General features: G+C 40.0%; 1 protein-coding gene across 2 annotated transcripts in view; it reads right to left on the reverse strand.

Moving 5' to 3' along the window:
• Positions 1-1,843: 1,843 nt before the first annotated feature.
• Positions 1,844-17,996, reverse strand: part of SNRK (SNF related kinase) — a 57,943-nt gene continuing 41,790 nt past the window's right edge. For both annotated transcript variants that reach the window (XM_012638444.1, XM_012638438.1), the window contains exons 3-6: positions 15,386-15,527; positions 12,146-12,358; positions 9,517-9,651; positions 1,844-5,675 (exon numbers count right to left, since the gene is read on the reverse strand). In XM_012638444.1, coding sequence (XP_012493898.1) covers positions 4,457-5,675; positions 9,517-9,651; positions 12,146-12,358; positions 15,386-15,527 — 1,709 coding nt within the window. In that variant the 3' untranslated portion in view covers positions 1,844-4,456. The remainder of the gene's footprint in view (positions 5,676-9,516; positions 9,652-12,145; positions 12,359-15,385; positions 15,528-17,996) is intronic.

The following is a 17,996-nucleotide window of genomic DNA, read 5'->3' on the forward strand; positions in this document are numbered from 1 at the left end:
ACATAGCAATCTTAAATGTGTAAGTACCTAAAAACAGACCTTCAAATGTTATGAAATAATACTGATAGAACTGAAAGGAGAAACAGACAAATCCCCAATTATAGCTGGAGATTTCAACATTCCTCTCTCAATAATTGATATAATGAAGCAGAAAGTCAGTAAGGATATAGAAAACTTAGAGCATTATCAACCAACTCGAACTGACTGTATGTACAGAACACTCCACCAACAACAGCATATTCTAAGCACTCACGAAATTCACCGATAGGCCATATCCTGGGCCATAAAACAAGTTCCAGTAAGTTTAAAAAGATTTAAGTTATACAAAACATGTTCTGACCAAAATGGAGTTAAATAGGAAATTAGTAACAGAAACGTGGGAAATCCCAAATATTTGGAAATTAAACACCTTTCAAAATATTAGAATTGAAGGGCAAAGGCGAAAGCAGAGAAACCCTCCAAGAGGCATGTCCAGCTGTCCAGATGAGTGAGGACGGTGGCATGGACCACGGCGGTAGCAGCAGAGGCAATGAGAAGGGGCCGAGGTTTGAATGGCAAATCAGATTTGCTCACGGACTGGATGCTGGGATGAAAAAGTGAAGGATGACACCAAGATTTTCGGCTCGTATAAAACTAACAAAGTCTAGGAGTTAACATTTATTAAGATGGGGCACACTGTAATGACTTGAAAGATTAGGAGCTTTGGACTTCTAAAAATTGAGATGCTTATTAGACACATCCAAGTAGGTAAGTCACGTAGGCAGTCGAAGTTGGTGATCCTGGGAAAGATGGTGGCTAAATACATTTGGGGTGTATCAGCGTACAGACGCGACACTAAATGAGATCACTGAGACTCAGAGTGCACAGAGAAGGGGTGCAGAACTGAACCCTGGGACACCCACGTTAGAGGCTGGAGGATGAGGAGGAGCCAGTGGACAGAAGAGCAGCAAGGCAGAAGCAAGGTACTGGAAGATGGGAAGTTACAAGGAAGAGAGTGATCCACTCACCAAATTCTAACATAGGACTGAAAACTGACCACAGGATTAATGGTTGCCTGAGGCTGCGGGAAGGGCGCTTGAAGAGAAAGGGATAGCGTGTGAAGGGCACAAGAATTCTTTTGGGGTGTGAAAATTGATTATGATAATAGTTGCATAACTCTGAGAATATATTAAAAACCACTGAACTGTACAATTTAAATTGGAGAACTGTGTGGTATGCGACTTATACCTCAGTAAACCTGTTTTTAAAAACTGACCGCTGGATTTAAGCACATGGAGGTTACTGCTGACCTTGGCCTTGAGCAAGGCGGTGTTGGTGGAGCGATAAGCAGCAAGAGCCTGACGGAAAGACTCAACAGAGAGTGGAGGACAGAAAGAGAGAAATGCGGCAACAGTCAAAGAGGGACCAACACACACAACTTTTTTAAGATAGGGAAATAAAATCATGTTTGCTTTGCTTTCTGTTAGGAAGGGTCTAGCAGGGAAGCAAAGATTGAGGATGCAATACGAAGGAGAGCATGAGGGCTGCCAGAGGGGCCGGCTAGGGTGGAAGAGGAGGAGCCGACCGTGCAATCACACTGCAGTGGGAGGGCAGCGCATGTGAATACGTGCGAAGGAAGGAAGGGAGAAGTGGGAGCTTGTGGCAGTTCTAATTGCTTCAGTTTATTTAATAATCAGGGAGCCTGGGCCAGCGGAAAGTAGATGAAATAGGGAAATAAAGCACAATTAATGGGCAGCCCTGGGGCCCGCCTGCTATTTGCAGGTGCCTGTGGGAAGCTGGGTCTAACCAGGCTGGGATCACACAAAGCTGCACTCGTGAGAAGCAATACGACATGGGACGCGGCTTATATTGCTGAACACCAATATGTCACTTTATTATTTGGATTTTTCCCCATTTGTCACAGACCTGTCTATGTTTACACAATGAGGGAAATCAACCAGCATTGGATGCAACTGACCAAATCAGCTGATAATTCTGTACCCTCTTAACACATACCAATTCTTACTTGGTAGAGATATCTTTAATTCAATTCAGCCTCACGACTATTCTTAACATTGGTGTCAAGATTGTCACATTTTTAAATACAGATAGAATTGCCAGAAGTACATAATTATATATATACACACATACAGAAAAATACAAGACTGACTGTTTCTCCACAATATTTAATTTATACACTACTGTAACTATATGCAACTTTTGAGGACAGGTTAAGGGGTACAAGTAACTGTTTAGAGCAAGTAAGTAGTTTGGTCCAATATTATCTTAATGTAATGGTTTTTCGCTCCCTCCCTTTTATGTGACGACGTACTATGACATACAACACATGCACAATCATTCACTTATGAACAAATGAGTAAGACACCACGCAGACTGACATCTGTGTACCCAGAGGGCCAACCAACCACACACAACTAATAAGGCTATAATACAGCTATGCAGCATAAATGGTCAACACTGCTGATCCTAAAGTGAGCACCATATATACATCTGAATATAAAAAACCATTGAAAACCAAACACATATGGGTTAGTTAAAAGGTGCCATTCCAAGGCTATACATAATCACAGGAAAAAGTATTTACATTACTTGGAAAACAGCTGCAACAAAGAGTTTATTGCCAATGCCCTTTAAAAACTTCTCTCCTACGTTTAATACAGATGTTACGCTCACTATCTATGTGAACCACACATCTTATTTCTGGCCCTTTATAAGATCCCTGCTCAAGAATTTCAAGCAAATATGTTCTATGGCTTCACCCACACATCTATTCTCGTTGCTTTCGATTATAAATATCACAATGAACTAGAGCTGTAGCTTAAAATGTATCTAGCCTAGGTCTAGAAAGTAAAATAAGTATTTTAAGTATCATTTTTACTTAGTTTAGTAAGTATACTGTGAAATTCAGAGCTCTGAGTAAAATATATTTATCCTACAGTAGCAGAGTCAGTGTGTACTTGAAGAAACAGCGCTGAAGCGATGCAGTTCTGTGGTGATCTGCCCACTCTCTGAATTACGCGACCAGATGCTTCTCAGTCCAGGACTGCAGAGACATGACGGGAGGCTGAAGAGTGTGGGGAGGGCCCCAGGTCCCAGCCACGTTCTATCACAATGTCGCTAAGCACTGCTTTTAAGATTCCCAGGGCACAGCATGAAAAAATAGCATCTGGCCCTTTCCGAAATTAGCAATCTGCAATATACTGTGTCCTATAAGATAAAATGCCACAAGAGATGACTATCCGTTCAAAAGTGTCTTTGTACAGGAACACGTTAAAGCAAGAGTTCTTTGATTACTGTTTTGGCAAGAAAAGGCAAAGTGAAAAACACTTCCAGAAAAAAAAAGTTACAAAGCAGGCTTTGTGCATTTTCGTTTGCTGTATGTGTGAATTTTATCCTTTTATGTGTATTTTTTGATCAGCCAATTTTCACAGCAAGCTGAGCCAAAGGATGTAATAGAATGAAAATAACAAAAGAGATAACCTAGTTACCAAATTCCTAAAAAACAAATCCCACTGAGTTTTATTTTAATTTATGGGGTTTTGACTTTGCCAACATCTGTGTGCACCTTAGCTTCTGTATTAGGCCCTATAGTTTGTTCCATCCACACGGTTTAAAGGAAATCCTGCAGTGTGCCCTACAGGAAGGAATTTACAGAGCTTTTTTTTGTTCTGATAGACAGACATACACTCTATTAAGCAGAGTTAAGACATCATCAATTCACTTTATCACATGACAAAATGAGATTGTCTGCTTGTAATTTATCACTACAGGGGAAGCTGCCTTATAAATCTAAGTACTTTATCTCACCTATTATAAAAACAAGAAAATCCTTTTCAGTTAATTTTTAAGAGCCCAAGCTTTTTTCACACTATAGCTTAAGACAAACAGGTGTGGGTATGTTCGAATCATAGTTCTAAGGTTCTCAGTGCAGACACTCACCGTCCTGTGCTCTGCACAGGCCTTGGACGGGTCGCCAGCTTGCTCCAGGCCTATGGCGTCACAACGTTATTGCTTTGGTTCTGCCTCAGACACCACAGAGAGTGCCTCAGAGCACAGAGTTTCCGTATCACAGAAGGTCAGGACAGAATTTAGATTTTTCACAAGGAAACAAAAGCATTTTTTTCTCTCTCTAGGTTAAGTGCAGAACATCAAATTTCTAAGTGCTCCATTTATACTAGGTTCCAAATATACACCTTAATTTAATCCTGATCTCATCCACATCATTATATGAATGTAAAAATTACACAATAGGCTTTTCGGCTGGAAAAGAAAAGCAGTGTCTAGCAGCATGCACAAAGACCATGCATTGTCACATCGTCAGCGAACAAATGGAAAGGTAATAAATAATTGCTCCTAACGCCCACTTTAAAATAGTAAAACTGAAAAGGGACCGGTGAAGTGAGCCGATCTCCACAGCTCTGAGCAGGAGGCGTGCTAGTGGCCGGGCGGGCCGCAGTCAGATGACGTGGCAGCAGCTGGCCTGGCTTGAGGCGCACAGCAGCCCCTCCTTAGGGTTCCGCTGGATGTTCACAGAGATGGTCTTTTCACACAGAGGTAGCTGTAGCACGTTATTTTTCAAGTTCTTGCTCTTTATGCGTTCCAATTCAGTGGTGGTATCTGCCATGTGGTCAGAGAAAAACTTTATGCTGCCCACTGCAGGGGCCTGCCCTGCGTTCCCTGTGGAGCTGATACACATTTTCCACGTGGATTTCTCTTGCACTTTCACGCTGGAAAACGACAAGCCATTCTGTGGATCAATAATGTACTTAGTGCTCCCATGAAGCTGAGAGCCAAGGCAGAGACTCATGAGTTTCAGGCTCTCAACGAGCTCCCCAGCACTGCGAGAGGCCAACTGCATGGAGTTGCCGGGGCCGGCACAGCGGCGTGTGGTACCCGACGTGTTGGTGGGGTTGCCGCCCGAGCCACTGGAGGGGCTGCCCCCACCAGCATTGCTCTCGCTGGGGCTGGCCTTGTCCGCCCCTCCACTGCTGTTGCTCGGCTTGCTCTGGCCTCCGCCATCCCCCTCACTGCCAGGGGGCCCCTCGCTGCTATCCCGGCGATGCCAGGAGTAGGTGAACCCACTGTCTTTATCGAGCCGCCGCCGGCTTTCAGAGTCATCATCGCTGGTCTCTGAACTACTGCAGCTGGAGCCCCGGCCCTGACTTTTCCTCCGGTGGTAGCGTTTGTGAACTGTACCCGGGGAAGCGATATTCATCTTTAACCTGCTCAGTTTGGGAGGCAGATTCTCATCCATGTCAAACTCATCATCAGATTCCCCTTCCTCAAAGATCTGGTTGAGGACAGGAGCACTCTTCCTAGATGTCAGGCGGTTGGTCACAGATGGCTTCCGGCGCAAAACCACTTGAGTTGAGAGGGACATGGGTTTCTTGTCCTCCTCATCTTCCTCTTCATCTTCTTCCACCCTGAAAAGACACTTCCGCCCACTGGCCGTGGGTTTTAAGCTTGTAGGTGGCACTGTAGAGAGTGCTGGCCCAGCCAACTCAGGGAGGTCATCTTTCTTAGCTGAGTCACACAGGCCTTTGCTCCTGTGGCCATTGAGGACATTGTCAGCAGCCCGAGCAGGAGACTGAGGGACAGTCGCGTGGGACAAAGGAGTGGCCGTGAGGTCATCCTCGAGGTCCTGGGGTACGTCAATTTTGGTTGGCCATGATTGCCTATGTAACAGATTGGGGGGAAAAAGCCATGTGATCATATGCAGATGTTAGTAAATTACATCATATAAAACTTACTAGGACGAAATCCACAGATTAAAAAAAAAAGAAAAAGGAAAAGCAGCAGCATTGCAAACCCATTCAACATCCTGTAAACACCAGCAAGGACACCAGAAGGGCAAATGTGGTTTTGAAACATGGTTCGGTCTGCAGCTTACTGGCCAAATAACAACATCATCATGGCTGTCAGAAAATGGGGCAAAGAATATCTCCATCTTTTCTTACAAAAGCTTTATACTACAAGATAAATATTTTTAAAAAGCACAAGGGGTTTACTGCCAAAGCAAAACCTGAACACCATACATTTTGTTCCTTTGGTTCTTAGATCACTATCTTTAAAGGTATATTATTACTAATAAAATTCACCTGAAATTTCCAATGCTCCTGATTTTACATGATGGTGTACGAGCTCGATGTTTATATAAAAATAAATGGAAATAGCTTAACGGATTTAAATATTAGAATACTGAAAAGAAAAATCATGTATAATTGGCACACATAAATCTCTGCTTCTCCGATTAAAAAACTAAGTTAAACATAAATATTTTTAAACGCCCACACAAGAGTACTGGATAGCAAAATTCATTATTATTTAAATTTTGATTTTATCCCCCAATCTGGAGTCACCCAAGTGACAAGAATATTATTTGGTAGCCAATGAAGACAACTTTTGAAAATGAGGCTCTCAGCCAGGCACAGTGGCTCGCACCTGTAATCCTAGCACTCTGGGAGGTCAAGGCGGGAGGATTGCTTGAGCTCAGGAGCTTGAGACCAGCCTGAGCAAGAGCGAGACCCCATCTCTACTAAAAACAGAAAAATCAGCCAGGCGTTGTGGCTCTCGCCTATAGTTCCAGCTACTTGGGAGGCTGAGGCAGGAGGATCGCTTGAGCCCAGGAGCTGGAGGTTGCAGTGAGTTACAATGACGCCACTGCATTCTACCCAGGGCGACAGGGTGAGACTCTGTCTCAACCAAGAAAAAAAAAAAAGAAAAATGAAGCTCTCTAACCTCTGTTTTAAATAAACATCCTTAAATTTTCAACTGTCCTCTCTAACCAGAGGAACAGTCATATACTCCTAATAAGCAATAAAGTACAAACAATTTTATTAGTGGCCACTGCATGCAGAAAAACTACTATACCTGTTACATGCAAGTTTTTTTATGTTTTGCACAGGTCCCCTTTAATAGAATAAACCTGTTTAAAAAATGTAAATTTGAAGCTAAAAAGCAGTATTCCTTAAGAGGTCACAACTGAACAGTGGCTGACAGTGTGTGATCACATCCAGTTTAGAGTAAGAACATTAACTTCTTGATTTTCATTCCAGAATTATCTGGCTGTAGTCTATCAGATGCCTGCCCCTCTATCTGGCTCCTCACTAGAGAGTTCGAACTGTGTCCTCAGCTCTCTAGGACAGGCCAGAGGAAGAGTCTCTGCAGTCTACAGACAAACCCCAAAGGTAGTCACAAGAGTTGCAGATTTGAAATAAATCTAAACAGCTATGCCCCTCTCTCAGACCTCATATTCTTCCATACAAAAACGTATCAGGGCAGCCCTACATTTATTCATATTCTTAAGAAAGTAAAAGGCTACTGTATTTGAAACAGAATCAGTTCCAGAATTTAAGAAACCTTAAGCTACTTTGATTCAACAAGTCCCCAATACCATATTACCTCACGGCTGCAGGATCCTATCTGTACCAACACCGCGCCTCCGAGCTAAGCCCCACCTTTTACCCACATTCCTGACGTGGCGTCTTCCACCTCATTCTCTAGGGAAGTCCTTATGTTCTCACTCAATGCCAGGCCTAGGACTCTGCCCCTGGACTCCAAAACCTACAGACAAAATCCCTGCTTTGTGCCTACCCATCTGCTTGCAAAGACACCCCCAGTCCAGCTGGGGGTGGTATCAGTCTCCTGTTAACCACCCATCTCAATAGGTCTGTCACCAATTTTCCTGGATCATCCACCTGTCCTCAGGGTGTACATCTGCTCTCCACGGCTGGTTCTTCCTGGCCCTACCTTCCCAAACCTGGCCAACTGCTGTTTTAAATACCAGTCTCCTAACTTAGTCCAGGTTTCTACCTTCCAGGCCATCCTGACTCAAAGCATGCCCAGCAACGGAACCAAGTAAAGTCCAGGGTCTTGTCAATGAAGTTACAGCAGCAACAAGAAGGCAAGTCAGCAGACATTGCCACCACCAGTGGGCCCTGTGCCACAGGAAGAGAGGCCCTCATAGCATCTCCACTACAGTCTTTATGAGGGCAAAAGGAAAACAGCTCGGAAGGCTCTGGTATTTCTTTATAGCTGCTGTTGGCTTCTTAATTTCTACAATAAAGTAAAAACAATTTAATTCATTTATATACCTTATCAGCTTACAATTGAGTTCTGAGCTGTTTGACCGAACAGAAAACAGCTCAAATCTAAATATTCTTTCTCCAAAAGTCGGTAGCTCCAGACTCAGCGCACCTGGCACACGCTATCTGCTCTGAGGTTACTCCTTGCTAGGGGCTCAGGTCATGACTAGGTTGACTAACCTCTCAGTGTCCGTCTCTGGTCTGTCTCACTCCCGAGAGCCCCCCCTTTCCTGGGACTCAATCCTCGTCCAGGCAGATACTAGACAGTGTGCCTAGTTTTCGTTACAGAGGAATACATCCAGGATATGAATGAAGTTACTAAATTAATTTTCTAGTTAAACTAGACTTCTAAATCTTTATTCTTTGGCAAGCCGGGAATGTTTTCCTCTCTCTACTCTGTCATTCCACCCAAGCAACAAACCACACATGGCAAGCTGATTGCAAGGTAATTTAAAATCTAAATGGTTTTCTTACTCTTTTACAATAATAATATTATTATATATTCACACACATATATTCATATATATTTGGATACACAAATAGAGATTTATTAAAATTGGGAGCATCCTTCTGTTTTTAAACTATTGCAATTCCATGGATTACTCCATCTGAATGAATATAGACAAATGCTAAATAAATTTCATAAATGATAATGAAAAAAGTAAACCACTTCCATGCCATGATTTTAAGTGGGAAGCTACTAGGGCAGAAGAAAAAGAAAAGCAGGAAGGTGAGGGAGAGGAGACAGAGGAGGGGAAGCGGGGAGAGTGACTCGCTCGTTGCTTCAGTGAAGACGGTAATAATGGTGGGTCACATTCCCAGCAATGACAGCAAACACACGGTGCCCAGGACTAAGTGCTCTACATACATTAATTAATTTATCCCTCACCACAACCCCATGAGGTAAACAGCATTATTACTCTCATTTTACAGATCAGGCAGCTAAGTCATAGAGAGGTTAAGTGACCTCCCAAGGTCAAGCAGCTAATCAACTAACTGATCCAACGGCCCACTCCCTGAAATCCTGAGATAACATCGTGGCATAGGAATGCCCTATTTATTTTTTAAAATTATTTCAAATAACTGAGGGAAAATTTGGCCTTGTTCCTGGCATGAAAAAACCAAAAAAAATAACACATTAATACATGCTGGATTTGGAAGAATTTAATGAAAATAATGGGCAGACACTCTGGCTTGAGGCTGCTTCTCCAAATGTGTTTTCCTGACCAAACAACAGACACAAGCCTCTCTCCCCACTGAGCCCGAGAGGAGAAGGAAGGCATCCTGCTGACGAAGGAACCCAGACCCTCACAGCCTCTCCAACGAAGCGGTCATCACTGTATTCTCTTGCCACACAGTTAGGATGCATTAAAAAAAAGTTCACTATTTCAAAACGTTAACTTACTAAAATCAGTGAAGATTTTTTTCTCACCTAAACTGGGCCTTGATATTGCTAGGGCTTGCAGATCTGGTCTGTATTTCTTTCTCTTGCTTTTCTCTCAGGATCCTCTCAGCAAGCAAGAAGTAAGTGGCTGTAATGTGGTTATACCTGTTGGTTTCCAGGGCTCTGAGGAAAACAAGGTGAGGGTGAAAATAAGCCACATCAGTAGGTTTGTTTTTTACAAGCAAAACTGATTTAAAAAAAAAAAGTACAAGCAAATGCAATTCAATGACTAGGACTCTTTGAAATTATGCAAAAGCGCAAACCAGAAAAAAAACCAAACTGGTAGTTATTTAGGTCACCCTTGAAATTCTAAAAAACAGCTGCATAAAGATGTTCACATTAGTGAAAAAAATCCTAAATGCTGATAGCAGCTGAGCTGGACGTCAGTTTTAGATGCATAAAAAAAAAGTAATGAAGCTTCTAAGAGTGTGCACATTATCCGAAAATTTAATTTGTGTGTAAAGTGTTTACATTTGTTAAACTGGCTTACTGGCTTCCATTAGAAGTATAAAATGAAGACGAGGTCTGTGTTACATGAATGGGCACTGAAGCACAATATAGTCAGAAAAATCCGGAAATATTTTTATTTTTACACTCTGCATTTATTGGCATTCAAGCACTACAGAATTATCAAAGCAATTGAGGGCATGCCATTATTAACCTCTTTGAATAAAATCAATGTATTTATCCATCCATTTAAAAAGTAATGCTCACTGAGTACCTAGTCTGGCCAGGCACTGCGCATGATGCCCAACAAGGCCCACGCTCTGCCTGCTCTCCTCAAACTGGCCTGTCACGGGACATACCCAGAGTGCTTCTGAGGACCCCACAAGGCTTAGTAATTCATAACTGCAGTTTTCAGAAACGTCCTGTAGTTAGTGAAAATACTCACACAATGAACACTTAAGAAAGAAGCAATGGCAGAGATCTCTTTTTACAAAATGTACAGTGGGCCACAGCCAATGGGTCCGGGGCTGAGGCATGAGATTCCAAAGGAAAAGTGCAAGGTGAAATTCAGGGGTAGAATGCTTCCTAGAGGGGTTTCTACAGCTGAGTACTGGATCAAGTAGTTGGCTCCTGTGTGGGAAGTATATTATAGGATAAACATGTGTTTAAACCCAGGAATCACCTCTCAATGTGAGCAGAGGGCAAGAAGTGAGCCTCACTGAGGACTGGGTCTCCCAGCTCCTGTCATGCTTGGAAAGCAGGAGATGGGCAAACCAGAGTCACCCGAACCATTTAAATGCATGCCCCTTTGGATTTATAATTGAATTTACATTAATTAAACAGTTCTATATGATACCACTGCATGTATGTATGTGTTTATTTAAGCTAAGAACATGAGGCCAATCCAGGGAGATACAAACAGCCTTTTACCCATTCAAAAATGAAATACCATTTTGTACACATTTCTAGAGTGAGTGTCTGTGGCAGAAATAGCAAGTGTCCTCTTCTCTGCTTGTTTAGGTCACTTAAGTAGCTGTCGGTCAATCTGTGAAGACTCATAAGGCACTTGGAAACTTACAGAAATCTGGACTTAAATCAAAATTAAGAACCTGGGTTTCTTTTTGGTACTCTTTCTTTCCAGTGTCCTAAAACACCCTAAAGATTATGTGTCTTTTAAACAGATACCACCCTTCTCAGGGACCAGAGCCTCTCACTGGTGCACGCCTGTGAAGTGCCACACGCAGCACAGTCTGTAGGTCTAGGCTGCATCCTCCTCTTCCCCCAGGTCACATTCCACAGCCAGGCCAGGTTCTCGTCATGGAAAACCCTTTTTTGCCTCCAGAGTGTACCCTCTTTCCAACATACCCGATTGTTTCATTCAACACTTAAATAACTTTTGACTTTCATTGATGGAAGCGCTCCATATTTTTAAAGTTAGGACTTTTTACAGAAATTAATCATTATTAGAACAAAGCAACTGCATCTTTACTCTGTATTATCTTTGATTCTAAACTGCTTAGGTTATTAAAAACTGGCTTTGGTTTTAAAGGATTTAATTAGCAACTTGTATAACGTGCAAGCTCCAGGTAGCTGTGGCAGGGGCTCTAAAGCATCAGACAGTAAATATTTTAGGCTTTGTGGGTCCTGTGGTCTCTCCAACTACTCTGTCATTGTAACACACTGCAACCATTGACAATACCAATGGGCATGGCTGTGGTCCAATAAAACTTTACTTATAAAAACATGTGACTAGCCCCATTTACCAAATCCTGACTGAGAGGAAGCTAAGCACCTGGTGCTGCCCTGTTCTCCCCACTCACTGTGGGGACCAGAAAGAGACACAGGAATTAAGATACTGCTACAAAGTATATACTGCTATACAAAACAAGCTATTCCAACCCACCCCTTTAGAAAGAAAGAAAGGCCACAGCACTCAGTGACACCACTCCATGATGGATTATGTGTTCACTAGTACAAAAACAAAAACAAAAAAATCAATAAAACCTATGTGTCAAGCACTGTGCCAAGAACTCTAGAGATAAATGACAACTCTTGCCAACTGGGAACTCTATCCATTACACAATGTCCAAAGGCTCTAATAAATAAAGAAGAGTGCCCAGTCCAAGAATCCTAAACATCTGGCCCCCTGTACTGATGAGCATTGACTTACTCCACAATGGCGTCTCGATCTGCTATGTCCCCAAGCACCATGCGCTGAATGATGCTGTTGTGCTCCTCTTCCGAGAGATTTTTGTATGACACAAGGGGAATGTTATACTTTGTGGCTGGTGAAGGGTCCACTCCCTGAAGCCAAGGGTGGTTTTCAATCTCTTCTAAAGAGGCCCTTCTCTTGGGATCTCTCTGTAGCATCCGTGTGATTAGGCTGCAAGGGTAGGTAAGTCCATTGTTAAAGCAAACTACTTGCAAGGATTAGTAACAGCGGATCATTTTACAACAAAAATTATTTCCTACACCTACACCATCAATTAAATTAGGTTCCCTAGTGGTGTTGGGGAGGGCAGATGACAATAATAAAAATTCAGTGCCATCATAGTCATAAAATAATTTGTAGTGTTTGAAAAAAATTACTAAATTATTGGATGGTAGTTAAAATATTCTAAGGGTTTTGTGTTGTTTAAAAAGAGAATAAAAATAAGGATTAACTATAGATTTTGTTAAATTAAATATACAAACATGTATGTGTTAAAATAGGTAGGAAAATCACTAAAATAAGACTGTAACTTTCCAGCTAGTTGTGAGGGAAAGGTCAAATGAGGGGAAAAAGGAAAACCTCTATCAATTCCAAAGAAGGATGGGATAAAAAGAAAAAAACAAAAAAGACAAACAAAAAGCATACAAAAAGATGCCATAAATATATCTACATCTATCAGTGATCACAGTAAGTGGAAATGGAATAAGCTCTCCATTTAAAAGACAAAAATGATCAGAGGAGATGAAAGAAAAACTCAGCTCCAGGCTGTTAAGAAAGAGGTACTTAAAACCAGGACAATGCAAGGTTTAAAGTAAAAGAATGGAAAACTATATAGCACACAAATGCTAACCAAAAGAAGGCTGGTATGGCTAACTAAACTTAGACAAAACAGATTGATTTTAAGGCAAAAAAGCATTACTAAAGAGGGTCATCACTTCTTTGACACAAACTGATACAAACGTTCAATTGGCCAGGAAGATACAACAGTTTTCAACTTGTTTTCACCTAATATTAATAACATTGCCTCAAAACACTCAAACAAAAACTGACAGACCTCCAAGAATAAACAGTAAATCCACCATCACAGTGGACAAATATCTCAGTAACTGACAGAATAAGTAGTGAAAAAAACTACGAATGTAAGTAATTTTGAACAGCATAATTAAAAAACTTGATCTCAAGGATTTATTTAGAACTCTGATTCCAACAATTGGAAACTATACATTCTTTTACAGAACAAAAAGACCATTTATAAAAAGAGGCCATAAGCAAGTCTCAACAATTTTGGGGAAAAAGCAAAAAAAAAAAAACAAAAAACAAGAAAACCCCCTGGTACCATATAGACTACATTTCTTGGACCACAATGCTATTAAGTTAGAAATCAGTATCAAAAAGCTAATTTGAAAAATGCCATACATTGTGAACTTTAAAACACCCACGTAACAACTCACATATCAAATAAATCAATGGAAACCAGAAAATACTTACTAGAACTGAATAATAACAAAAGGACTATAAATCAAAACTAGTGGGATGCAGCTAAAATGGCACTAGAAGGCAATTTATAAACTTAAATATTAATATTATCATAGGAAAGGAAAATTTCTGAGCTGAGTATCCAACAAAAGAAAGAAAAAGAACAGAATTAGCCCATGGAAATAGGTGGAAGGAAATAATACAGACAAGAGAAAAGAAAATCAATAAAACAAAAAATGTCATTGTAAATTAATAAAAGCAAAAAGTGGTTCTTTAAAAAAAGACTAATAAAAGTCAACAAACCTCTGGCAAGACTGATCAAGACAAAAATAAGAGAAGGCAGCAATTGTCAATATTGGAATGAAAAAGGGCAGCATCCCCACAGGTCTTATAGACTTAAAAATATAATTAGAGGATATTATAAATACTTGAGGCCAATACATTTGAAAAATTAGACAAAATGGACAAGTTCCTTAAAGAACACAGCTTAGCAAAACTGACCCAAGTGAAAAACCTAAATGGTCCTAACATTATTAAAAATAATTCCTCCAGGAGAAGATAGACAGCTTCTAAGATCTTAGGAATTGTCTTATTTCTTAAGCTGGATAATGGGTACATAGGTATTTATTTTATTACATATATATTTTTGAATGATGTATGTCAATATAAAAATAAATTAATCTGTTTTAGTTTTTTCAGTAGGGGCTATGGAGATATTCCTTGAATGTCTAACATGAACACAAAGCATGCCCACAGACAGCAGCCCTGCTTCCTGGAGTACAGAATAATAGTAGTAAGGTCATAAAAATTATCAGCACCATCATCAATATTCATAGTGTTTCCTGTGTACTAAGGACTGACTGAGCTAAGAGCTTTACACATATTAGTTCATTTAATTTTCACAATAACCCCATAAGGTAGGTCCTCCCACTCTCACATCATTAGTAAATGGAGAAGCCAGTATTTGAATCCAGAGCTGATGGGACAAACTCAAAACTTTGTTACTACAGCAAAATTCTTTAGGTGGCAGCTATAATCTCAGCTGAGCTCATTTAAAAATGTCATTCATAATGTCAATGAAATACTGAACTTCTTCCAATAGTTCTATTCCATTACTATATTTCTTACTATACATATACTAGTACTATATATTAATAGTACTTTAAATTCCAGATAATCAACTTGAGTATACTTTTTGTTTCTGGCTTCCCATAGTCACATAAACCAAACAGAGCTCTTTAGTCAACTGGCGGGAGAAGTGTGTGAATAAAATTATGAGACATACTATGTAAATCCTAAAAAGGTATATTGATGGTCTATTCAGGAAAGAAAATGCCCTAACTCTTCTCTCAAACTTAATTCTAGGTGGTCTTGCTTTTTGCTGATGCAGAAAAAGATAGTTCCCATGGTAATGTCTTCATTTCAAGTGAAGTAACGACCACTCCTAAAGATTGAAGAGGCTTATAATGGATTTCTTGAAAATAGGCATATTTAAGAAACAGACTAATACATTTTATACTATAATACTAAATTTCAAAGTACATTCTGGGGCTAACCCCCTCAAACACTTTTAACATTGGAAATATTAAATTCAAAAATTAAAATAACTCCAGAGGCATGGATGTTGAAGTACCTCAAATTTTCTTGGCATGTTAAGGGATTAATTAAAATTGCTGATTTAATATGAGTTCTTAAGGTTTCCACATACTTTTTTTTACTTACTCTTTACACTCTTTAGACACATGAGATGGTACTGTATATTTGCAATCCATGATCATTGTCAATGTTTCACTGTCATTGGCCTCTTGAAAGGGTGGCTGTCCACACACCAACATGAAAAGGATCACTCCCAGACTCCAAATATCTACAAATCAAAAACATACTTTAAATTATTGGACTAGTTAAGAAACCAAAAACATTAAGAAGAGTGAAAGTAGGCTAATATTTTATTTTTAGCAGCCAAAAGCATTTATATCTCAAAGTAAAAACATCCAGGGAGGAAAACTTAAGCCCCAACAGGGCAGGGAAGGTATCTGTCTTGCTTACTGTTTTTATATTTGCTTAAGGCCCACACAAGTGCTAGTAAATAGGAATGGTCAATAAATATTCAATGATGAGATAAACTAATTCCTTTGTTAATGGCAAGAACATCGACTGGAAAATATCTATCCAGGCCCCCAAGCTAATGGACAACATACTGCTGCTTTTGCCATTACAATATACACCAGAGATAAAACTAAGACACAAATATTCTGAGACCTAAAAAGTATTCTGCCTAAGGTCACAATTATTTCAGTTGTTCTTTATACCTCAATGCTGGTGAGGTAACCAGGTCATGTAACTCGTGGTATTTTATAGATAAGAAAATTAAAGCTCAGAGAAGAAAGAAATACGGCCATCAATGAGGAAAAAGACTGGTTATGTATCATTTCAGAGCACAAAACTAAGACTACAGGTATAAGTAACCAGGAGGCACGTTGCAGCTTAAAAACAGGGGGAATTGCTCAATGGAGCTGTTAAAACACTGGAAAAGATAGTAAGAACTTAGTAAAGTATTCCAGCAAAGACTGGGCAAATGTTTGTCTAATATTCTGCACCAATTTTAAGGCTGCACTAACAAACGTCTGAAGACCCTCCCAACTCTAACATTAGACTAACTCCCACAGTAACAAACAACTCCCTATCTCTTGTCATTAAATAAAAAGCAAACCCATCAATCAAATGGAAAAATGATGTTTCTTCACATGAAAAATGAATTTTTTTAGATAAAAAGGATTTAGGAAGGATATCATAAATCATTCATTCTAGGAACTATAGAAATATTAATAATATAAACATTCATGTAACAAGAAATCAATGCAATAAGCATTCTAGACCACAAAAGGCTTAAAAGAGAATGGAGGGGCAGGCTACATGGCCTTTGTTGTCACATCTATTAACACTCAACTGCTGTTTCCATTTAAACTTAAAACACCAAAAATAATGTAGGTTACATGTTATTTTTCAAGAGAATTAAAATTTAAGATCTTTTCCTTGGTTCAAACTGAACAAAGAGGGCAACAAAGGCAAAAACCCAAAAGTTACACACAATGTGATTTTTTATATGAACAAATTTTACTAAGGATGCTCCAAAGGAAATTAGTGGAACAGATGGAAAAATCTACTAAAACTAAAACATGTATATAAATGATGAAAGGGATCTAAGGATCACTGAGTCTAAACCCTTGGCTTTGCAGTGTCCCCAGGAGGTCTGCCTGGCATTGCTTGCTGGATGCATGGATCATCTGACCTATTGCCCCAGGACGGCAAGCTGCCTCAGTAGTCTACTCCACTCACTGACGGTCGCTTCTCTGCCTTGACCTTGGAATCCAGAGGGCCATCCCCATTCGAAGTCAAACAATCTTAATAGTGGCAACTAGTCAAGTTTATTCTTTAAATAGCCAGTGAGAAGAATTTTCAACCCCAATTCCAGTAGTACCACATTAAGATTTTTAAAGGAAATTTATACAGTTGATGTCTAACTTAAAACCTCTTCGCACAACTTGAACCTGCTACTTTTGATCACCTGCCGTAACTCCCCAAATCACCACTACGAACACAGGGCAATTACAATTATTCTCCCTTTAGTGCATGGCCCTCATTTTATAAAAACAGTTATGTCCTGGAAATTAACTATAAAGTAACTTGTACCTTTCCACTCATGTCCACTGTACAATAAGGGGAATTTACCAAGTTTTTATTTTTGTTATAATAAATACTTGGTTGTTCCCACTCCAGCAAAGGGAAGATTTTAAATAGCTTACAAAAATGCATAAATATTAAAAATCTGAGTAGTTAAAAGCTTTTCCTTCTATTCAAATATTGGCAATGTTTAACGCTACTACTATAATCATACCTAACCACTAATACATATGTATTTGAAATACAACAAATTCATATTTTTCCATATAAATCCTACAAAACAACAACTTTTATAAAATGAGTTTAGTTACATTATTTCCTCTACCATCTCATATTATTACTGTGGATAAACTAGTTTGGTTTTTTACTTTTCGTCTATGCCAAACTGCAGATGGTATCTGACAGCGCTATCATTCAAAGCTGCTATTTTAAAAATATAATGGAGCCGCGTGTGGTGGCTCACATCTGTAATCCCAGCACTTCGGGACGCTGCGGTGGGAGGATTGTGTGAGGCCAGGAGTTCAAGACCAGCCTGGGCAACATAGTGAGATCCTGCCTCTACAAAAAATAAAAAAATTAGCTGGGTGCGGTGGCATGTGCCTTTAGTTCCAGCTATTTGGGAGGCTGAGGCAGAAGAGTCACTTGAGCCCTA

The sequence above is a fragment of the Propithecus coquereli genome, unplaced genomic scaffold (assembly GCF_000956105.1).
Source record: "Propithecus coquereli isolate 6110/MARCELLA unplaced genomic scaffold, Pcoq_1.0 Scaffold1, whole genome shotgun sequence".
Classification (NCBI taxonomy): Eukaryota; Metazoa; Chordata; class Mammalia; order Primates; family Indriidae; genus Propithecus; species Propithecus coquereli.